Raw genomic sequence first — 23,398 nt, 5'->3', positions numbered from 1 at the left:
TTAGTCCTTTGAAATCTTTTGTTTAAGGGGAAGGGAAGAATCAAAAGAATTCTCAGGCGGTTAGTCCTTTGAATCTTTTGTAAGGGAGAAGAGAGACACAAAAGAATTCAGGCGGTTAGTCCTTCGTTCTTTTGGCAAAGGGAGAAGAGAATGAAAAAGATGAATAACACAAGTTTTTGAACAAAGAAATTTTCTTGGAAGAGAAAGTGTTGATCAAAAACTTTTAGAAAGATCAAGAGAAATGAATCAGAAAATTCTGTAGAAAGAGATGAAAGAAGATATTGAAAGATAGATTGAAAGATAGATGATATATGATACATGATTATAATTAATTGAAACTCATGCCAAGAGTCACAAGCTTGGTTCGAGGTACTTACCCGTTGAAGATCGAAGAACGATGAAGAACGAATGAAGAACGTTGAAGAACGGTTGAAACCTTTGCGAAATTCCTCACGGAAAACGTTACGGAAACGTTTCGGAAGCGCCTCGGCTTAGATTTTCTTCACGGAAACAATTTTTCCAAGCAAATTCGAAAGAGAGAAGTGCCAAAGGGGCTGAACCCTTTTCTTCTTCACTTCCTCCCCTATTTATAGCAAAATAGGGGAGGTGGTTGCCGCCCAGCTCGCCCAGGCGAGCTCAGCTCGCCCAGGCGAGCCAGGTTGCTTCCTCCAGAAGCAACAGCCTTCTGGAGGAATATTCTGGAGGGCCCAAGTGGGCCTAGGTGCTATTTGCACCCCCATTTTTACTAAGTACACCCCCCTCTGCTTTTTTTTGGTGATTCTTTTTTCGTAAAGTTACGGAAACTTACGAATTTCGTAACGATACTTGTTTTCTTTCCGTAATGTTACGGAACCTTGCGGATTACATAATCATCCCCTTTTTGACTTACGGAATGTTACGGAACCTCACTTAATTATGCAACGATGCTTCCATTTGATTTCCGGTGTGTCACGAAAACTTACGGATTGTGCATCAATATTTTTTTGGTTTTTCAGCATGTCCTGGAATTTCACAAATTGCCTAATGATGGGTACCAAGCACCTCACAAGGACCAAAGAAAGGTCGCATGTCATCAAGCAAAGGTCCTCGGACGAAATTAGGGTATGACAGTTGCCCCTCTTTACTTGTCTTTTATTGGAGATAAAAGGAAAGTAAAGATAAGACACTAATTTCGTTCCTCTCGATTTGACGAGAGTCGCGGGTGACCATAAAATCTCCACATGCAAATGACTTGTTGTTCCCGGATTTTCACAAATTGCCTAATGATGGGTGCCAAGCACCTCACAAGGACCAAAGAAAGGTCGCATGTCATCAAGCAAAGGTCCCCGAACGAAAATTAGTGTATGACACTAATTTCGCTCCTCTCGGTTGACGAGAGTCGCGGGTGACCATGACTTGTCGTTCCCGGATTTTCACAAATTGCCTAATGATGGGTGCCAAGCACCTCACAAGGACCAAAGAAAGGTCGCATGTCATCAAGCAAAGGTCCCCGGACGAAAATTAGTGTATGACACTAATTTCGCTCCTCTCGGTTGACGAGAGTCGCGGGCGACCATGAAATTTCCGCATGTAAATGACTTGTTGTTCCCGGAGGAACAAAAGGTGCAGAAGACTATGTCAGCCTCTGCATGCTATCAAGCGTTCTGTCTTACAGATAGCAAAAGAATGTTTATACGGATAACCACTCGGGTATTTCCGCGTATCATCGGGCCCGCCGCCTCTGGATGACACAAGGGTGCAAATAACCGTAAGGTATCTCCGCGTATCATCGGGCCCGCCGCCTCTGGATGACACAAGGGTGCAGAATGACCAAATTTTGTCTCTGCTTGTCATCGGGTTCGACGCCTCTGGATGACAAAAGGGTGCGGATAACCGTAAGGTATCTCCGCGTATCATCGGGCCCGCCGCCTCTGGATGACACAAGGGTGCGGATAACCGTAAGGTATCTCCGCGTATCATCAGGCCCGCCGCCTCTGGATGACACAAGGGTGCAGAATGACCAAATTTTGTCTCTGCTTGTCATCGGGCCCGCCGCCTCTGGATGACAAAAGGGTGCGGATAACCGTAAGGTATCTCCGCGTATCATCGGGCCTGCCGCCTCTGGATGACACAAGGGTGCATGTCACATGACCTCAGGGTCAGTATGCCAAAGATTATGGGGCGGCCGACAAAAGCAAGGCTCTTGCTCCTACGTATCCTCCAATGAGGAACTCAGACCTACGTAGTTCTAGATAATTTGTGAGACTTGAAAAGTCTCCATCGGAAAATGCTGACATCTCCGAAAAGGGCGCAGATGACCATATTGGCCTCTGCTCGTCAATCACACTTGGGGTGACTGAATGACGAGGTGCGGATAACCGTAAGGTGTCTCCGCGGGCTACCAGCTCTTGGGTCATGGCAACAAAAGGCGGTATGGTCGACAAAAGCGAGGCTCTTGCTCCTACGTATCCTCCAATGAGGAACTCAGACCTATGTAGTTCTGGATAACTTGTGAGACTTGAAAAAGTCTCCACCGGAAGATGCTGACATCTCCGGAAAGGGCGCAGATGACCACATTGGCCACTGCTCGTCAATCACACTTGGGGTCACTGAATGACCAGGTGCGGATAACCGTAAGGTGTCTCCGCGGGCTACCAGCTCTTTTGTCATGGTAACAAAAGGTGGTGTGGTCGACAAAAGCAAGGCTTTTGCTCCTACGTATCCTCAAATGAGGAACTCAGACCTACGTAGTTCTGGATAACTTGTGAGACTTGAAAAAGTCTCGGTGTTTTCTTCACTAAAATGCAAGCATGCTTTAGTAAAGAGATAAATATTCCAACTGATTAGAGCAGCATACGCTTTTTTGAGTGAAAAACAATGCGTTTACCGGGGAAGGAGAGTCTGCTGATGAAATCCCCCCATATACTTATCTGAGATTTTGGATGTTAGCATTTTGTTTCTAAATGACCATTTAGAGGAAACACTGGGTTCGACAAAAATAGAAGAAATCCACTCAAAGTGTATCAATCTCGCATAGGTAAGTGTTTCATCCTAATTCCGAACCATAGATATGTCATGACTTGACTTTGCAAATTATTTCCTATCAAATCAAAAATTACATGCGTGATCATGAATCAATAGGGCTTCCCTTGGGAATGGGTTCTTTTAGCGGGTTTTTCGGCTTTTGATTTTTTGGCTTTTTCCTTTTCTGGTTTTGTTTTGCGCGGGGCGAATAAGTCACCGATGCACAGGATTTTGGTTGGTAATCAAAGGGAGAAGACCACTTTCAGGTCGTGGTTTCCTTTCCTTCCTTTTGTTCATTTGGTGACAATTCTGTACTGTTCAGATATTGTCCGGTCCAAAGAAAGCCCATTCGCCTTGATTTGCCAAGGCCTTTGCCCTTTCCTCCAAACACTTCCTTGGTACTCCGACTACCCCATTCCTGTTTTGCTTTACACGGTCCAACTCTTGTGCTGAGATTTTCACCACCTTGGCAACTCTTGTCGTGGAGGGATAGAACCCAGAGAAAAGATATGGCTTCCTTCCTCCCAGTAGGCATCCCAGGATTTCTTCAAACTCTTTCACAGTCGGCACTAGCTGGAAGTCCTCAAATGTGAAGCACCTTAGGGGCTGGTCATAATACTGGGAAAGGGATGCAATCGGTTCCATGGAGACTTCTACCCTAGCTAGGTCCCAAATCTTACCATAGGCTTTGCGGAAGGCTTGCCGTTGAAGTTGACCCATTAATTGCCCCAACTTTCGTAAACTGGTGACCTCTAAGCTCTTGATTTTGACTTGATAGAACCTCTTTTTAAGCGAAGGCTTTTGACTTGATCCCATGTTTTACTAAAGTGAAATAAAATCTGAAATTCTGATACTGGGGACAGATGTCGTACAGGATGTCACGACATCACGCTTCAGAACATGCAGATTATATTTGACAGTGTGTACAGTTTAAACAAGTAAATAACACAAGAGAATTGTTAACCCAGTTCGGTGCAACCTCACCTACATCTGGGGGCTACCAAGCCAGGGAGGAAATCCACTAAAATAGTGTTAGTTCAAGGTCTAACAGTCACTGTTTACAACCTTCTCACCTAACCACTACCCGTGCAATCTCTACCTAAGAGCCACTCTTAGATATGAGAACCCCGCTCACTCCCTCTCAATCACACTCCCGTGTTTACAAACAAATCAAAGACACACCAGAGATTGCTCTCTGAACAATAGAGATCAACTCCACACACTAGAGATCAACTCTACACACTAGAGATCAACTCTACACACTCAGGTCCAACACTTGATGTTAGAGTAACATCAAGGTGGCTCACAAAACACTCAAGTCCCAAAACTCACAAAATAACTCTTCAATCCCGGACTTGGTACAGAACTCGTGCAGCCTTCGTGTTTATATAGCAGTGAGCGTATCTGGGCTGCAACTTCTTGTGCTGGATGAGATCCATCATTCTTCTGAAAAATCTGCACTTAAAGATCTAAAAGATACAGTTTGATCTTTTAGTTTTTATCTTTAATCTTTAATCTTTAATCCCTGAACGAACTCTTCTAGTTTGTAATTCGAACTTTAATTATCTTTTAATTCGTTCCTAAAGATAGATCATCTAATCTCTTGCTAACTGCACAATAATCTGTTAAAGATATAACAGATTTATATGTCCAGTATTTTCGGGCCAGATGTCCTGGACATCGTATCCGACATCGTGGATCCTGCAGCTTCAATGCTTTTAGCAACTCCAGTATTTTCGGGCAGGATGTCCTGGACATTGTATCCGACATCGTGGATCCTGCAGCTTCAATGCTTTTAGCAATTCCAGTATTTTCAGGCAGGATGTCCTGGACATTGTATCCAACATCGTGAATCCTGCAGCTTCAATTCTTCATTTGACATTTCATCTTGCCTTGTGCATTGTGCAGCCCGATCTTATTCTTTGACATAACGTTGGACATCATGTGCAGCAACTCCAGCTTTCCTTCATTGTCTAAGTGCTTATGTTTTAACAAAATCTTAGCCAATCTTTTAAAACTCAGTAGAGCTAAGCACTAACAATCTCCCCCTTTGGCAAATTTTGTCTAAAACATACTTAGACACTTCCTGAGCAGGTACGAGCAGTTATGCAAGTGGGATCAGCAACTTTCATTATCAGAGTAATCAAGCATAGCGGAATCTGTAGTTTAGACAAGTTGCAAGTCGTTTCCAGGATGTCAAGACATCTCACGTGACATCAGCTTTCTGCTCCTGCTCCCACTGTCTCCATGCTTACTGCAGCATCTTCTATCAGCTACTAGTCTTTTCCAGGATGTCGAGACATCTCATGTGACATCAGCTTTTTGCTCCCCCTGTCTTCATGCTCTTACTGCAGCATCTTCTATCAGCTACTAGTAGCTTACATCAGTCATCATCAGCAGCAGTCTCCCCCTCAAAATCATGAATCATGCATACATCGTATCCTACTTCTTAAAATCATACATCATGCATAATACTACTATTGCATACATATTAATACCATTACTCCCAAATCATGCATAACTATTACTCCCCCTTTTTAGACAGAATTTGACAAAAGTAGAATGCATGAGCTTAAGGTGCAAATATTACAGACCAATAGTAACCATTGTTCAAAGGGACATGCCCCTTTAGCTAATAACAGTAAAAGCAAAAAACATAAAGGTCTGATGATCATGGGGTGGCTTCAGAATCATCATCATCATCTGAATCTGTATCCTCTGCTGCATCTTCCTCTGCCTCAGCTGCTTCTTCTTCTTCCTCAGCTGCTTCTTCTTCTTCCTCAGCTGCTTCACCATCATCAATGCCACTGTCTAAGAGTCTTTTGATCAGGCGTTCCAGCTCCATTTTCTTCTCTGTGGTGGCTTTGATGGTTGCTTCCAGCACCTTGCATGTGTCCTTGAGTTCAGCAATCAAAGCATCCTTGGACACAGCACCTGAAGCAGCAGCTTTCCCTGATGTCGAGACAATGTCTGGGACATGTGTCCCCTCAAACAGTTTGTAATGCAGGGATAGAGGAGATTCTCTCTTCATCACAGAGTCAATGTTGTTTAAGATATTGGGATGTTGACTCAACATAATGCCACACAATACAGTTGGGAAGGCAATGGGTAATTTGACAGCAAAAGATTCTGAATGCTTAACAGTTTGATCAAAAATATAGTTTCCAAAATTAAATTTGGACTTGGTTCCAACAGCATACAGAAATTTACCCAAACCTGTGGCAACAGTGGAAGTATGATTGGTGGGTACCCAGTTTGCAGCGCCAATCCTATGCAGGATTGCATACTTCACACTCAGCTTCCCTGCAGAAAGCTTCCCTTTCTTTGGCCAATGCTGGACTTGCTTGGCAGTGATTTCCTTGGCAATCTGATGCTCAGAAACGTCAATATCCACCACTCCTTCAGTTGGTCTGCCCAGGTATTTGTTGATTACAGCAGGGGAGAATCTAACACACTTTCCTCTGACAAACACTTTCTGATAATCATCACTTTTTCTGTTTGTTATGTCAGAGGGAATGTTGACAATGAATTCCCTGACTAGGCTTTCATAACAGTCTCCCAACTTGGTGACTGTCTTCAGTAGTCCAGCAGCCTTGATGAGGTCCATGATCTCCTTGCAAGCCAAGGCATCTCTTCCCAGTTCTCTTTCAACAGCAAGTCTGCGTTGATATACATATTTCCACCTTTCAACATTGCCAATGGAGTGGAATGAGATGTTGTCCAATGGTGCATCAGGGACATTTTCAGGCACCTTTTTCCCTGATTTCTTGGCCCTCTTTGATGTCGAGACATCTAGTTCGATATCATCATCAGAATCAGATGAGGAAATTTCTTTCCTCTTCTTGGAAGGGATTGCAACTTTGCTCCTTCTGGATGTGGTAGGAGTGATTGGAGTGCTTTTCTTCTGGGCCATAGTCTTGATTCGTCCAGACCTCTTAAGGGGGGTTTTTCCTTTTCTGCTTTGTAGTCTTTCCGCAATGCCAGGTGCTAACTTGTTGGCAATGGGTTCCTCATCAGATTCTACATCTTCGAGGTCAATGAGGTCACCTGGAGCAGGTTCTGGTGCCTTTGGTGCAGGGGTCTCTTCTGTGACTTGATCATCTTCTTCTGTTGATTCCTCTTCACTGGGTGAAGGGAGGGCTTCAGCATTTGGAGCGGAAGATGTTGGAACATCTTTATCAACATCAGGCACAGAAACATTTGGGGTGGAAGATGTTGGGACATCTTCATCAGCTTCAGGGACAGACGCATTTTTCAGAATGTTACTCACAATACTGCGGATCTTCTTGTCCATCTCCGGGTCTACTTCCCTAGGACTTGTTGCAGGGCTAGGGTTTTCCGCAATCTTCACTCCCTGTTGTCTTCTGGGAGCCAGTTTCTCAGGAGCAGAGGCTTGACCAGGAATCATTTGTATGGGTTGGATATGGAATTCAGGTTGTTCCTGGTTTGATGGTGCTTTGGTGGATGAAGGAGATGATGGTACAGCGGGTGAACCAGGAGATGAGGTTTCTTTTGGTGAGGTAGCCATGGAAGTGCAGAGCCTTTGGAATGATTTCGTAAATTTCTGAGAGCTGTTGGGGAATGCTGACAACGAGATTACCACGAAAATATAAGTTTGAATGAGGAATGTAGAGGGACGTGTGAAGCAACGGTCGAATTTGTTTTGGCTCAGTAGTGAACGTGCTATTAATGTTAAGTGAGATGTTTGAGCACGTTCAGATAGCAGTAGCTGCTATAATTCCTCTAGCAGACAAATGCCCAGCTTGCCCCTCAGTTTTTCAAACTGTTTTGCATCCAATGCCTTTGTGAAAATATCTGCTATTTGTTCCTCAGTGTCAACATGCTCCAGTGTGATAACTTTATCATCAACAAGCTCTCTAATATAGTGATGCCTAATGTCAATGTGCTTGGTTCTGCTGTGTTGAACAAGGTTTTTAGAAATATTAATAGCACTCAAGTTGTCACAGTACAATGTCATGACATCTTGTTCGACATTGTACTCCTTGAGCATCTGCTTCATCCAAACTAGTTGTGAACAGCTGCTTCCTGCTGCAATATACTCTGCTTCTGCAGTAGATAGGGACACACAGTTCTGCTTCTTGCTGAACCATGAAATAAGATTGTTGCCCAGATAGAAGCATCCACTAGAAGTGCTTTTTCTGTCATCTGCACTTCCAGCCCAATCAGCATCACAATACCCAACCAGCATAGATTCTGAACAATGACAGTACATAATCCCATAGTCACTGGTGCCATTTACATATTTCAGAATTCTCTTTACTTGATTCAAGTGACTTATCTTGGGATTGGCTTGATATCTTGCGCAAACACCTACTGCATAGGTGATGTCAGGTCTGCTAGCTGTTAAATATAGTAAGCTCCCAATCATGCTTCTGTACATACTTTGATCAACACTGGTCCCAGCTTCATCTTTTGACAGCTTCAAGTGAGTAGGTGCAGGTGTTCTTTTATGGCTGGCACTCTCCATCCCAAACTTCTTGACAATGTTCTTTGCATACTTGCTTTGTGAAAGGAATATGGTGTCTTCCATCTGCTTCACTTGGAGTCCCAGAAAATAAGTCAGCTCTCCAACAAGACTCATCTCAAATTCAGATTGCATCTGTTGGACAAAATGTCGAAGCATCTCATTCGACATCCCTCCAAACACAATGTCATCAACATATATCTGTGCTATCATCAAGTTTTCAGCATCTTGTTTGACAAAGAGAGTCTTGTCAATTCCTCCCTTCCTATACCCTTGCTGAGTAAGGAACTCTGTTAGCCTTTCATACCAAGCTCTTGGAGCTTGCTTTAGTCCATAGAGACCCTTCTTGAGCCTGTATACATGATCTGTATGAGTTGGATCTACAAATCCCTTTGGCTGCTCCACATAGACTTCTTCATTCAGGTATCCATTCAGAAACGCGCTCTTCACATCCATCTGGTACAGCTTGAATTTGAGGATGCAAGCTACACCAAGTAACAATCTAATGGATTCAAGTCTAGCAACAGGAGCGAACGTTTCATCAAAGTCTACACCTTCAATCTGAGTGTAGCCTTGAGCAACAAGTCTGGCCTTGTTCCTGGTTATAACACCTTCTTCATTGGTTTTGTTCTTGAAGATCCACTTGGTGCCAATCACATTAGTTCCCTCGGGTCTCGGAACTAGCTCCCAGACTTCATTCCTTTTGAATTGCTCCAATTCTTCTTGCATAGCATTGATCCAGAACTCATCAGCCAGTGCCTCTTTCACATTCTTGGGCTCAATTTTGGAGACAAAACATGAGTTGGAGACAATCTCAATCTCCCTTGATCTTGTAGTGACTCCTCTGTTTGGATCTCCTATAATCAGCTCCTTGGGGTGCATCTTCTGGATTCTAATGGAGGGTCTCTTGTCGGGTTGGTTGATGTTTGATTCATCTGTAGCAGAATCAGAGTTTTCTGCATTCTCTGCACTTTTAGCTGTATCTGCTACATTGTCTCCCGATGTTCTGACATCTTCTTCGACATCCTTCTTTCTTGCTGGAGTTAGATCATCAACAACCACATTGATGGATTCCATCACAGTTCTGGTTCTGGAGTTGAATACTCTATATGCTCTGCTGTTTGTAGAGTATCCCAGGAATATTCCTGCATCACTCTTGGGATCCATCTTTCTCCTTTGCTCTCTATCTGCCAAAATGTAACATGGGCTTCCAAAGATGTGAAAGTGCTTGACAGTTGGCTTCCTCCCTTTCCAGATTTCATACAGTGTGGTTGAAGTCCCTCTTCTAAGTGTGACTCTGTTGTGGATGTAGCATGCTGTGTTCATGGCTTCAGCCCAGAGATTATAGGGAAGTTCTTTGGCATGAAGCATGACCCTAGCAGCCTCTTGCAAAGTCCTGTTTTTCCTTTCAACTATGCCATTTTGCTGTGGTGTAATGGCTGCAGAGAACTCATGAGTGATGCCTTCAGATGTGCAGTATTCAGTAAACTTGCTGTTTTCAAACTCTCTGCCATGGTCACTCCTGATTCTCTTGATGACACAGTCTTTTTCTCTTTGAAGTCTTAGACTCAACTCCTTGAATACTTCAAAGGTGTCTGATTTCTCTCTGAGAAAGTTGACCCAGGTAAATCTGGAGAAATCATCCACAACAACATAGGCATACCTTTTTCCTCCAAGGCTTTCAACTTGCATAGGCCCCATCAAGTCCATGTGAAGTAGTTCCAGCACCCTGGAAGTGGTCTGATGTTGAAGCTTCTGGTGGGACATCTTGACTTGCTTTCCAATCTGACATTCACCACAGATTCTGCCTTCTTCTATTTTCAGATTGGGAATGCCTCTAACAGCACCTTTGTCAATGATTTTCTTCATGCCTCTTAAGTGCAGATGCCCAAATCTTTGATGCCATATTCTGACTTCATCTTCTTTGGAGAATAGACATGTGGAGGAGTAACTGGTTTCTTGAGGTGTCCATAGGTAACAGTTGTCCTTTGATCTGCTGCCCGTCATTAGAACTTCACTCTTCTCATTTGTCACCAAGCATTCTGACTTTGTGAAGTTTACATTGAATCCTTCATCACACAGCTGACTGATGCTGATCAAGTTTGCAGTCAGTCCCTTCACCAGCAGTACTTTGTCCAGACTAGGAAGTCCATCATGGACTAGCTTTCCCATTCCAGTGATCTTTCCTTTAGAACCATCTCCAAATGTCACATAGCTAGTGGAGCAAGGTTCAATGTTCACCAGGAATTCTTTGACTCCTGTCATGTGTCTGGAACAGCCGCTATCTAGGTACCAATCTTCTTTAGCTGATGCTCTAAGTGAAGTATGAACAACAAGACTAACAGTCTCGTGTTTTGGAACCCACATCATCTTCCTTCCACTGCTGCTCCCTTGAGTTCCATGATGTGGATGGCCATGTAGATGATAGCAAAAGGGCTTTATGTGACCATACCTGCCACAGTAGTGACACCTCCACTTCTTTCTTTTGCTCCTTTTCTGCTGCGTTCCATGATGTCGAGACCGATGTTGTGACATCGTGGCTCCAGTGCTGTTTTTGGCAGGAACAAATTCTGTCATGGTTGTTCTGCCAGCAGACTTAGGATCAAATCCAAGTCCTCTCTGGTTTCCAACATTCTTTCCAAGCTGTAGCACCTCATCAAGCATATCTGAGCCTTTATTCAGCATCTTTATTGATTTTGTCATGTTTTCCAGTTTAGAGTTCAGAAAACCAACTTCTCCTTTAAGCTCAGAGATCTCCTCTTCATGTGCCTCCTTCTCAGCCTCCAGATTTGCAATGACCTTCTTTAGTTGTGCTTCTTGCTGAAGGATCTTCTCACTTTTGATGCATAGTTCTCTATAGGATACAGCAAGCTCATCAAAAGTGATTTCACTATCTGTATCACTTGAATCTTCAGCAGATTCAAATCTCCCAGTGAGTGCATTCACATCTCTGTCAGAATCACTTTCTTGTTCACTCTCTGTATCATCAGACCGACATACAGAAAGTCCTTTCCTCTGCTTCTTGAGATGAGTGGGACATTCAGCTTTGATGTGCCCATAGCCTTCACACCCATGGCATTGAGTTCCTTTGCTGTGACTGGGCTTTTCATCTGACCTTTTCTGGTATTCACTACCTTTCCTGATGTCGAAAGGGATGTTCCGGACATGTGGTTTCTGCCTCCTGTCCATTCTGTTCAGCACTTTGTTGAACTGTTTTCCAAGGAGCACAACTGCGTTAGTCAGCCCTTCATCAGTATCCAGGTCATACTCACCTTCTTCTCCTTCATCATTGGACACGAACGCCAGATTCTTGCTCTTCTTTTCAGCCCTATCCGAGAGTCCTAGCTCAAAGGTTTGAAGGGAACCAATGAGTTCATCTACTCTCATGTTGCAAATGTCTTGGGCCTCCTCTATTGCAGTGACTTTCATGTCAAATCTCTTAGGCAAGGATCTGAGGATCTTTCTCACCAGCTTTTCATCAGTCATTCTTTCTCCCAAGGCAGTGCAAGCATTGGCAATTTCAAGAATGTTCATGTGGAAGTCATGAATACATTCTTCCTCCTTCATCTTCAGATTTTCGAATTTTGTAGCCAAGAGTTGCAATCTGGACATCTTCACTTTGGAGGTTCCTTCATGAGTGGTTTTCAGGATCTCCCATGCATCTTTGGCCACTGTGCATGTGTTGATCAGTCTGAAGATATTCTTGTCAACTCCATTGAATAGAGCATTCAAAGCTTTGGAGTTTCCAAGTGCCAATTCGTCTTCTTCTTTAGTCCAGTCTTCTTCTGGCTTCAATTCATCAGTGGGCTTTCCTTCTGTGTCCAGCATCTTGGGATGTTCCCAGCCTTTGATGACAGCTTTCCAGGTTCTGCTATCCAGTGATTTGAGGAAGGCCACCATCCTTGCTTTCCAGTATTCATAGTTGGTTCCATCCAGAATTGGTGGTCTGTTCACTGGTCCTCCTTCTTTCTCCATGTTCATCAGAATTTATCTCCCTAGATCTCACTCAGTGATTTCGAGTGCCTGCTCTGATACCAATTGAAATTCTGATACTGGGGACAGATGTCGTACAGGATGTCACGACATCACGCTTCAGAACATGCAGATTATATTTGACAGTGTGTACAGTTTAAATAAGTAAATAACACAAGAGAATTGTTAACCCAGTTCGGTGCAACCTCACCTACATCTGGGGGCTACCAAGCCAGGGAGGAAATCCACTAAAATAGTGTTAGTTCAAGGTCTAACAGCCACTGTTTACAACCTTCTCACCTAACCACTACCCGTGCAATCTCTACCTAAGAGCCACTCTTAGATATGAGAACCCCGCTCACTCCCTCTCAATCACACTCCCGTGTTTACAAACAAATCAAAGACACACCAGAGATTGCTCTCTGAACAATAGAGATCAACTCCACACACTAGAGATCAACTCTACACACTAGAGATCAACTCTACACACTAGAGATCAACTCTACACACTCAGGTCCAACACTTGATGTTAGAGTAACATCAAGGTGGCTCACAAAACACTCAAGTCCCAAAACTCACAAAATAACTCTTCAATCCCGGACTTGGTACAGAACTCGTGCAGCCTTCGTGTTTATATAGCAGTGAGCGTATCTGGGCTGCAACTTCTTGTGCTGGATGAGATCCATCATTCTTCTGAAAAATCTGCACTTAAAGATCTAAAAGATACAGTTTGATCTTTTAGTTTTTATCTTTAATCTTTAATCTTTAATCCCTGAACGAACTCTTCTAGTTTGTAATTCGAACTTTAATTATCTTTTAATTCGTTCCTAAAGATAGATCATCTAATCTCTTGCTAACTGCACAATAATCTGTTAAAGATATAACAGATTTATATGTCCAGTATTTTCGGGCCAGATGTCCTGGACATCGTATCCGACATCGTGGATCCTGCAGCTTCAATGCTTTTAGCAACTCCAGTATTTTCGGGCAGGATGTCCTGGACATTGTATCCGACATCGTGGATCCTGCAGCTTCAATGCTTTTAGCAATTCTAGTATTTTCAGGCAGAATGTCCTGGACATTGTATCCGACATCGTGAATCCTGCAGCTTCAATTCTTCATTTGACATTTCATCTTGCCTTGTGCATTGTGCAGCCCGATCTTATTCTTTGACATAACGTTGGACATCATGTGCAGCAACTCCAGCTTTCCTTCATTGTCTAAGTGCTTATGTTTTAACAAAATCTTAGCCAATCTTTTAAAACTCAGTAGAGCTAAGCACTAACAAAATCTAGTGCGAAACAAAACTCCTACATCTATCATGGGTGGAATGGATGAATGCATGAAGGAATGCATATGACACGGATGCAATTTATGAATACGGGAGCTCGGGAAATTGTCTCCTTCTTAGATACAACGTCTTGGGGTAGCAAAGTGCCCAACGTATGTATTTAAGAAGGTGACACGGACCCTCCGTTGGTTTGCCCAAGAGAGGGGATTAAGACGGAACCCGCACATGATGCACATGCGAAAGGTACAATACGGGGATGTACATAGTATGATAATATTCACTGAACATAAGCAAACGGGTATATGATACTTATGCATGGCAGTGTGAAAAATGGCACGCAGCGTGTTTGCTCCGTGCCCCTATTTAAGGGACCTATAAGGGAGAGAACTAACTAGGCTTTTAGCAATAATCCCCAAGGTAGTCATATCTCTCTTGATGGTTTCTAGAGGTATCATCCCCTTCGAAGAACATATTGCAGCAGTAGGGACTACTAGCAACAATAAGTTTTCAAAGAGAAAAGCTCTAGATGAGGGTTCACTGTAATCAAGCAAGTCGGAGACCTAGCATGATCACATATTCACCTCCACTCCTTATGTTCTCATGAACCCGGGTATAGGGCCCTTTTTCACTCACAGTGTGTGCAAATAGTGTTAGTGTTTGTGTGCATCAAATGAATAAATATTTACCTCATGCATACATTCTAAAACACACTAAAAGCAACAAATAGTTTATATACACAAGAACATAAGACAAATAAAGGGAAACCAACAAAGGAGAAAGTCATGATAAAACATTGCACAAGATTAAATGGCCTAACTCTCTAAAAAACAGTCCCCAGTGGAGTCGCCAACTGTCGCAACCTACCCTTCGGCGGGAGGGCGACGCGTGACTCGCGGGATGCGTGTTCCACGAAAGGAATACGCGCGGAGTCGCCACCAACGTTTATTTGAGGAAAACGTCGGAAAAACCGGAAAAGACGCGATCTACGAACTTTTAAGTGAAAGGTTCGGGAGTTGTATTTACGCGTGGGGAAGGTATTAGCACCCCACACGTCCGTCACAAGGGACGGCAGCCTTTAATCGAATGTGCAAACATGACTTTGATTTTTACGTTCCCTTTTATGTCCTTATATCCTTTATACCCTTTTTATATTTTTTTCTCTTTTTTGTGGTCGACAAGGGTGTTTCCCTTTGCTCCTACGTATTCCTCAATTGGGATGAGAAAATCAGACCTACGTAGTTCTTTCTTATGCGTGAATCAAGTGATTCTTTTTACTTGAAAGGTGATCATTTTAAGGCGTTGGACCTTAAAAATGATCCATTTTACTTAGTGAGAAATTGAAATGACAAACTTCAAAAGCCTATTTTTTATGGACGAGCTTGACTAGGTGAGTTGATTTTAGCCTTAGTTTCACTTTAGTTATTTAATCAATTCGATTAAGAATGAGAAATCCCAAAGAGAAAACGTCCGATTGATTTTCCGCTTTATTTTGCTAAAAGATGTTTTTTTGATTATTATATTATTTTTTACCTCTTTTTAATTTCCAACGTGGTTACGGCACGACCGAACGGTCGAAATTCATTTTAACCGAAGTTAACGGATAATACAATTCAAACGTTCGGTGGAAATTGATTTTATTTTTAAGTTAAGCGAGAAATGACTTAAGTAAAATGGCTTAAGCACGTCAACAGGGGGTATAAAAAGTAAACAAAACGAGAATAAAAATGCACGAAACACAATGTGGACCACCATGGGTGCATAGAATGAATCGAAAAGCTTGGTTCGAGGTACTTACCCGTTGAAGATCGAAGAACGATGAAGAACGAATGAAGAACGTTGAAGAACGGTTGAAACCTTTGCGAAATTCCTCACGGAAAATGTTACGGAAACGTTTCGGAAGCGCCTCGGCTTAGATTTTCTTCACGGAAACAATTTTTCCAAGCAAATTCGAAAGAGAGAGAAGTGCCAAAGGGGCTGAACCCTTTTCTTCTTCACTTCCTCCCCTATTTATAGCAAAATAGGGGAGGTGGTTGCCACCCAGCTCGCCCAGGCGAGCTCAGCTCGCCCAGGCGAGCCAGGTTGCTTCCTCCAGAAGCAACAGCCTTCTGGAGGAATATTCTGGAGGGCCCAAGTGGGCCTGGGTGCTATTTGCACCCCCATTTTTACTAAGTACACCCCCCTCTGCTTTTTTTTGGTGATTCTTTTTTCGTAAAGTTACAGAAACTTACGAATTTCGTAACGATACTTGTTTTCTTTCTGTAATGTTACGGAACCTTGCGGATTACATAATCATCCCCTTTTTGACTTACGGAATGTTACGGAACCTCACTTAATTATGCAACGATGCTTCCATTTGATTTCCGGTGTGTCACGGAAACTTACGGATTGTGCATCAATATTTTTTTGGTTTTTCGGCATGTCCTGGAATTTCACAAATTGCCTAATGATGGGTACCAAGCACCTCACAAGGACCAAAGAAAGGTCGCATGTCATCAAGCAAAGGTCCCCGGACGAAATTAGGGTATGACACTAAGCTAGTCATCTGTCTCTTGCCAGGCTCAATGTAGCATTGGCGCCAAGCCCAAATCCACTTACTCGTGCTAAGCGCGACAGTGGCATTAAGCGCGACGGTGCGATTTCAGAGCCTATTTAAAGCCTGAATTGTTAGAATTAGGGTACGAAATTATTACGCTCTTGCACAGAATTTTACACACAGACTTTGGAGAGTGAGCTCTGAAGATAATAGAGGAGAGGCAGCACAGCAAAGAGCCTAAGGTTCATCTTTGAGAGAGATTAGAGAGTGTTTGAGTGATTGTGAGGTGCCAAGAAGAGGAGGGATCCCCCTTCCCATGTAAGCAGCAATTTCTATGTATTCTCTGTCTAATTGTAGAAAAGGCCTCCTTGTTATGGCTTGCTAAAACCCTAGTTGGGGATTTCTAATGAACAATTGATGTAAACACTTTTCATATCTAATTAAGTGTGTTTTATGTGTTCATTACTTCTATCGATGCTTTATTGTTGCATGCTTTTGGTCTGATCACCCATTGGTGTGTACTGTTAGGAACTTTAGCACTGGGAAGTGTATTGTTTCCTTAGAACTTGATAGAGCAGGGCTAGATAACTGCATTGCTAGGGATAGATTGCAGGTTTTTTTTAGTTTTTAATTATGTTGTGATTATAATGCTGTTTAAATTAAGCCTAGTCCAACAAGAGGGATCTGAGGATGAAGCTTAGTTTAAATTAGTCTAAACTTACGAGGGATCGAGGTTTAGTACTTTAGTCTTCAGCATAGAACACAAGAACATTCTTAACTAGAGAAATATTTTTATATGCATCAACTCGTTTATTAGAAAGACCCAACTCTTTTAAGCCACTGCTGTCACTTTTAATTGCTTGCGTTTACTATTTTTCTAATTAGGATATATCATATTTTTAGTTCAATTCGCAATTATTATTTTCTGTCAACAAAATGCCTGATTATTGAACAAAGATTTTCCAAATAAACAAGTTCTATGTGTTCGATACTCGGATCATTCCGTTTTAATTAAATACTTGACGACCCGATGCACTTTCCGGTAATCCACTTCCGCGTAAAAAGAGTAATTACAAATTTTGGAAAAAGGAACTGTGGAAAAGGGTCAACAAGGGCCGAAAGGGACGAGTCGAGGGTGGAAGGAATGATATTAGAGGACAAGTTGAAGGCTTGTCAAAGGTCGAAGAGGAGCTTAACCGAACAGTTGAGTAGGACGGAAGAGAACATGTGGGCTATCATTGGCCAGTATAAAGAAAAGCTAAATCTAGCTGCTATCCATGAGCAAAGGCTAGAAGACGAGCATGCAAAAGTATCAGTCTTGCAAGCGGAAAGGGAAGCAAGGGAGAGAGTGATAGATTCATTACATAGAAAAGCTATGATGTGGATGGATAGGTTCACTTTCACTTTGAATGGAAGTCAAGAACTTCCAAGACTGTTAGCCAAAGCCAAGGCAATGGCAGACGTGTACTCGTCTCCCGAGGAGGTTCATGGGCTTTTCAATTATTGTCATTATATGATCGAGTTGATGTCCCACATAATTAGGAACCGCTGAGGCGTTTGTATTTAGGCTTTGACTTTGACAAGATAAACAATATTTTTTATTAATGAAAATGAGTTTTGATTCAACTCTATGTCTCTGCTAAAATTTCTGTGTGGGTCCAATACTTCGACAACTTATCATTATCATGCATTCCTGTTTAGTTCATTGTCACATTACTCATTGCATTTTGTTCTTTTAGCAGTTATAGTCAAAGTAAGCACCATAACCAAAAAAGACAAACACGCTTTTCGGCACCCTTATCAAAACCTTTCCAAAACTAAAATCATGAGTGAGATAGAAGAAGTGCAAGAGCAAATGAAGGCCGATACGGAGGCCACGAAGAACCAAATGACCTCCATGATGGAGGCCATGTTAAGTATGAGACAGATAATGGAGAACAATGCGGTCGTAGTTGCCACCAATAGCGTCGCCGCTGAGGCGGATCCAACCCACCCATCCGCTATAAACCAAGCGAACCAACCAATCCCAGACATGGTAGGTCAGGGAGGAGAGGTGTTAGGCAGCACGGGCAGTCCCCACATAGGGAAAAATAGGAATGCTTTCCCATATGGCTTACCCATAAAATATACACCACACAACGCAATGCACATGCCCAACGAGAACACTAGCCACTTCGTTCCCATTCAAGGCCAGCAACCCCAGTTGGGGCGTACACCCTTCGCTCAGCCTTTGGGGAAGCCCGTGAAGATCCTCGGGATCATGCTCTGGGTAACTTCGAACTATACCCTACGTTTACCACTGAGGGACCAGCATGTAGTGGTATGCCCACTCAACCACAAAGGCCTCCCCCATAGAACTTATTTCTCGCACAATCTCGTCCCGCCAACAATTCCAATCCCAGCACAAGATCCAATCTGGGAAGGAATTTTCCAGTAAAGAAGCATGTCGAATTCACCCCAATCCCGATGCCATATGCTGACTTGCTACCATCCTTGATCACCAACCAGATGGTGGTGGTGAATCCCGAGAAGATCTACCAATCTCCCTTCCCTCGATGGTACAACCCTAATGCAACTTGTGCCTATCATAGGGGTGTCCCGAGGCATTCAATTGAACAATGTGTGACCTACAAACATGAGGTCCAGAGTTTGATTGACGCAGGGTGGTTGACATTTCAAGAGGACAGCCCGAATGTAAGGACGAATCCTCTTTCCAATCATGGGGGATCAGCGGTTAATGTGGTAGAGGAGTGTGGACCTTGGGGTTTGAAGCAGATGGAAGATGTGTTAACCTCTAGGAGGTTCATATCGAAAGCACTGTGCGAAGCGGGCATGATTAGCCTTGACGAGGACAAGGGAGATTCTTGTTTGATACATCCAGGAGCATCACACGATGTAGAGGCATGCTCGGTGGCAAAGGACCTTCTACAAAGGATGATGGACAAAGGCCTAATTAAGGTTTGTGGCGTGAGAAAGGGCAGAGGACATGTGTGCATGCAATCGGTTGATAAAAGCCTGAGCAAACCTAAGCCATTGGTGATCCACTACACTAGAAATGTTGCCACATAAAAGCCCCGAGGTCTCCAGCCTATCCCAATTGAGAAACCTACGCCGCTCCCCTACAAGAGCAACAAGGTGGTGCCATGGAGATACACCGCACAGGGACCCGATGGAAGGAAAGACGCATCCGTCGTGCACGTTAAAGATGACCTATCCTCCGCTAAGGTCACAAACATCTCTAGCACGAGCAGCATGACTCGTAGCGGGTGGATCTTCACAGCACCCGAGCCACCAGTGCGATCCAAGGACCCAAAGGGGAAGGCAAAGGTGGGCATAGAAGAGAGCAATAAGGTGGGCCCGATTTCGGATGAAAAGGTCTTGATCGGAAGGTTTGCCAAGGAAGAAGACAACTTCAGCAAAAAAGGGAATATCCATTGAAGCAATATAGTTCTTGCGAATCATCCAGCAGAACGAGTTCAAGGTAATTGAACAACTGAATAAAACCCCAGCTAGGATCTCTCTGTTGGGCCTACTTATGAACTCCGAGCCTCATCGAGCGCTATTGGTCAAGATTTTGAACGAAACCCATGTAGCCCAAGACATATTTGTGGAAGGTTTCGAGGGCATAATCAACAATATCATGGCCAATAATTACCTCACATTCGCTGATGAAGAAATACCCGTCGATGTATCCGTCAAATGTTTGGACCATATAGTGGCCAAAGTGCATATTGACAATGACTCTTCCCTCAATGTCATGCCCAAGGCTACTTTGGACAAGTTGTCTTTTAATGCATCACACCTAAGGCCAAGCTCCATGGTGGTGCGGGCTTTTTGATGCAATCCTACCCCCCAAGAGCATTGGATAGAAGACTCCAAGAAGATTGGGCCAAAGATGCAAGAGAAGGTCATAGGATTCTCATGAGCCTTAGGGTAGATTTTGGGCCCATGGGCTAAGTATTAGCCCATATATCTTTCTACATATTAGATTAAGGTTTCATTATTTTTGGGCCTTTTATTTAGGGCTCCATAATGTAGGTAGGATACCCTAGAAATGTAAGATTTTTCAACCCTTGTATTTTATGACACCTAGACTAGTTTTTGTATTAAGGGTAGTCTTGTAATTTCATATGCATTAAGTGAATATTTGATGTGTGTGTTGGAAAATAAATTTAATTGAATTGGGAGAAGCTCAATCCAATTAAATTTTAGAGGGGGAGGTGAGCATTTGCTTGCTACATCCCATTTTCACATCATATAGTCACACTTTGTGCATGTCCTTCATGCTTTACATGCCTCATTACACCTAAGCACACTTAGTGGAGAATCTTGGACTTGATCTTGGATTAGTGGGCTGAACCATAGCTAAAATTCACTAATCATAATTAGTGAAATTTTGGCTCCAAAATTTGGCTCCACAAATTCAATTTCAAATTCAAGTAAAGTTTGAATAGAAATTCAAATTTTCCTCCAATTTTGTGTCACACTTAGGCTATAAATAGAGGTCATGTGTGTGCATTTTTTCAACTTTGATCATTTGAGAAATATACTTCAAAGTTCAGACCTCATTTGAGACACAAAATTTCGTGCTCCTTCTCTCTCTCTCCCTCCATTTATCTTCTCCTACCTTCAAGCTCTTATCCATGGCTTTCTATGGTGGTCAGCTTCTTCTTGACTCATCCTCTCCTTGAAGTGGCGTCTCCAATCATCTTTCTTCCTTCTTGATTTTGCTGCCATTAATCTTCAAGAAGCAAAGGACTCTATTGATGAAGAAGATCCAAGGCCTATAAGCTCCACATGGGACTACATCATGTGGTGCCAAGAGCATCTTCATCTAGGTAATGTTCTTTTGTTTCCTCTATCTTTTTGTTTGGTCAATTCACTTTAATTCCATGTTCTTCATCTTATTCTCCATGTATATCCTCCAATGTCTTGTGGTTTGGTGTTTTTTAGAGTAGGTTCAAAAAAATAAACCGATTAAATCTTAGATCTGCACTTGTTCTTGCATTTCAATGGTTCAAATTTTATAGTTCTACTCTTGAATCATGTTTTTGTGGTGATTTTAGGTTCTACCATTTTTCAGTCATAATCTTCTTGTGCTGAACCTTTATATCTAAATTTTCTTCCAAAATATTGATTAAAAAAACACAACAATCTAAGTGTAAATCACTTATTCCATATTGTCTTGGAGTCATGTTTAATCATAATAATTGTCACATTATGCTCTAAGTTTGTGTTGAATTTTGATTTTGTTTATTGAATTCTAGATACATTTTTTCATGTATTCTTGTCATTCTTAGGCTATCTTTTGAATTTTGAGTCTAATTCATGCATGTTATTTAGTTCATAACATGTTCTAAATCAGTTCCTAGAAGTAGTCTTATTGTTAAACTTTGTTTTGTTTTCTAAGTTTCCTATATGATACCTATGAAGAAATTGAGTTGTGGCTGGATTTGTGAATAAAAATAAGTCTTAAGCTCTCTTGAATTGTTTTATTCAATAAATTTGAGCATAAGCAAACACAAATTGTAATTATCCAAGCCTTAAGCAACATAAACACTACTCTTGATTTCTAGGTTGAAATCACTAGTGCTGGCAGCTTGAACATACATACTTGTAAAACTTACTGGGAATTGGTCAATATGAATTTTGAGCTGAAATTTTTAATTAATTTTCTAGACATATGGAAAAAAAATTATAAAAAAGAACAAAGTGATTTGGATAAAAGGAAAAAATACTAGAAATCACACAAGTTGGCAGGAAAATTAGTGTCCAAGAAAAAAAAAGTGAAAGGGAGGTGTGCTTGTTCTTTTGGCTCAAAATTTGTTCTATAATTGGTGCCTATTTTATACCAATCTTAGTTTTGAAATTTCAATTGAAAATTAGTGTGAAAACAAGTGCCAAAACTAGAGGTTTCTTGAGTCTTATTTTTTTAGTTTTTTTTACTCTACTCTAGAGTCATTCTAGGTTTCTCTTTGAATCCTCGCTAGCTTTGATGTGCTTTTCATTGCTTTAATTGTTGAATAATCCTTGAAATTTTTATTGTTAAAACTCTATTGGTTTATCTTTCGTTTTATTATTTTGGTCTTTGGTTATTACTTGTCTCTTTGTTTCCTTGTTTGTGAGTTGTTATATAGGGAATTGGAAAGGAGGATTGGTGTCATCCCTTGAAGAATTTGAGTCAAGAAGCAAGGGACAAACCACCTTAAGATCTATTGGACTAATAAGCACTCCAAATTGAGTGAATCACCAAAGGGGGAACAACCACCAAAATTGAGGACCGTTTTGTAATTGGCAATTTGCTTACTTTCATTGCTTTCAAGTTTTTGTAACAAAAAGGCCTTTCATTGGAAGTGTGTTGGGAGCCTCCAATAGGTTACCAAACTTCCATTTGTGTGTAATAATTTTAGGCAATTTTCCCTTAGGATAATGAGTGTTTTGTTAGGAACCTTGAATGTGATCATCCGAACACTCTTCGGATTCGCCTAGTTTACATTTATTGCACTTTAATTTCTTGCTTACTTTGATAGCTTATTTCCTTTACCTTCCATTGTCAAACCACCTAGATAGCTTGCCTTTTACCAATTAGTTTTTACCTTATCTTTAACACCTCTTTTAGTGTTTATTTTGGCTAGTTTCAACCATGGTTTCTTTTACCTTTTGTTTTCAAACCCCCAACAAGAAAGAACCACAACTTAGGAACCAACATGAGTCTTTATTCTTCATCTAGTGTTAATGGTGAGGGTTCTACTCCTAAGGACCCCTTGTATAAGATATTAGATGAGTTTAGATCCCTTAAGTTGTGGAAAAAAAAAGCAAGAGAGAAAAGAAAAAGGAAAAAAAAAAGAGTGGAAGAAATAAGTCAAGATGAAAGAGAGAAAATAAGAAAGGAAGAAAAAAGAAAAATAATCAAAGAAATGAAAAAAGAAAAACATGTCTCCTATAGTAGTCATGACTCTTGCAAGAGCTTAAGTGAAAAGCTTAGCGACTATTATGGAGGGCGCCATAGTTCACATACTAAACATCATTCCTAAATAATAGAAAAGGATAGAAGGCCTCAAGAGGTTAACATTAGCCTCCCATCTTTCCATGGAAAAGATAATGTTGAGGCCTA

The 23,398-nt window shown here is 41.9% G+C and overlaps 1 protein-coding gene across 1 annotated transcript; it reads left to right on the top strand.

Annotated features, from left to right (window-relative positions):
- The first annotated feature begins 18,750 nt into the window (after positions 1-18,750).
- On the top strand, positions 18,751-20,122 carry LOC113001875 (uncharacterized). Its single transcript, XM_026128746.1, has 3 exons — positions 18,751-19,242; positions 19,357-19,635; positions 19,751-20,122. The coding sequence occupies exons 1-3, from the start codon at positions 18,751-18,753 to the stop codon at positions 20,120-20,122; spliced, it is 1,143 nt and encodes a 380-aa protein (XP_025984531.1).
- The last annotated feature ends 3,276 nt before the right edge of the window (positions 20,123-23,398 follow it).

Source organism: Glycine max, chromosome 6 (genome assembly GCF_000004515.6).
Source record: "Glycine max cultivar Williams 82 chromosome 6, Glycine_max_v4.0, whole genome shotgun sequence".
In the NCBI taxonomy this organism is placed as follows: Eukaryota; Viridiplantae; Streptophyta; class Magnoliopsida; order Fabales; family Fabaceae; genus Glycine; species Glycine max.
This window is presented reverse-complemented; position numbering and strand designations above follow the sequence as displayed.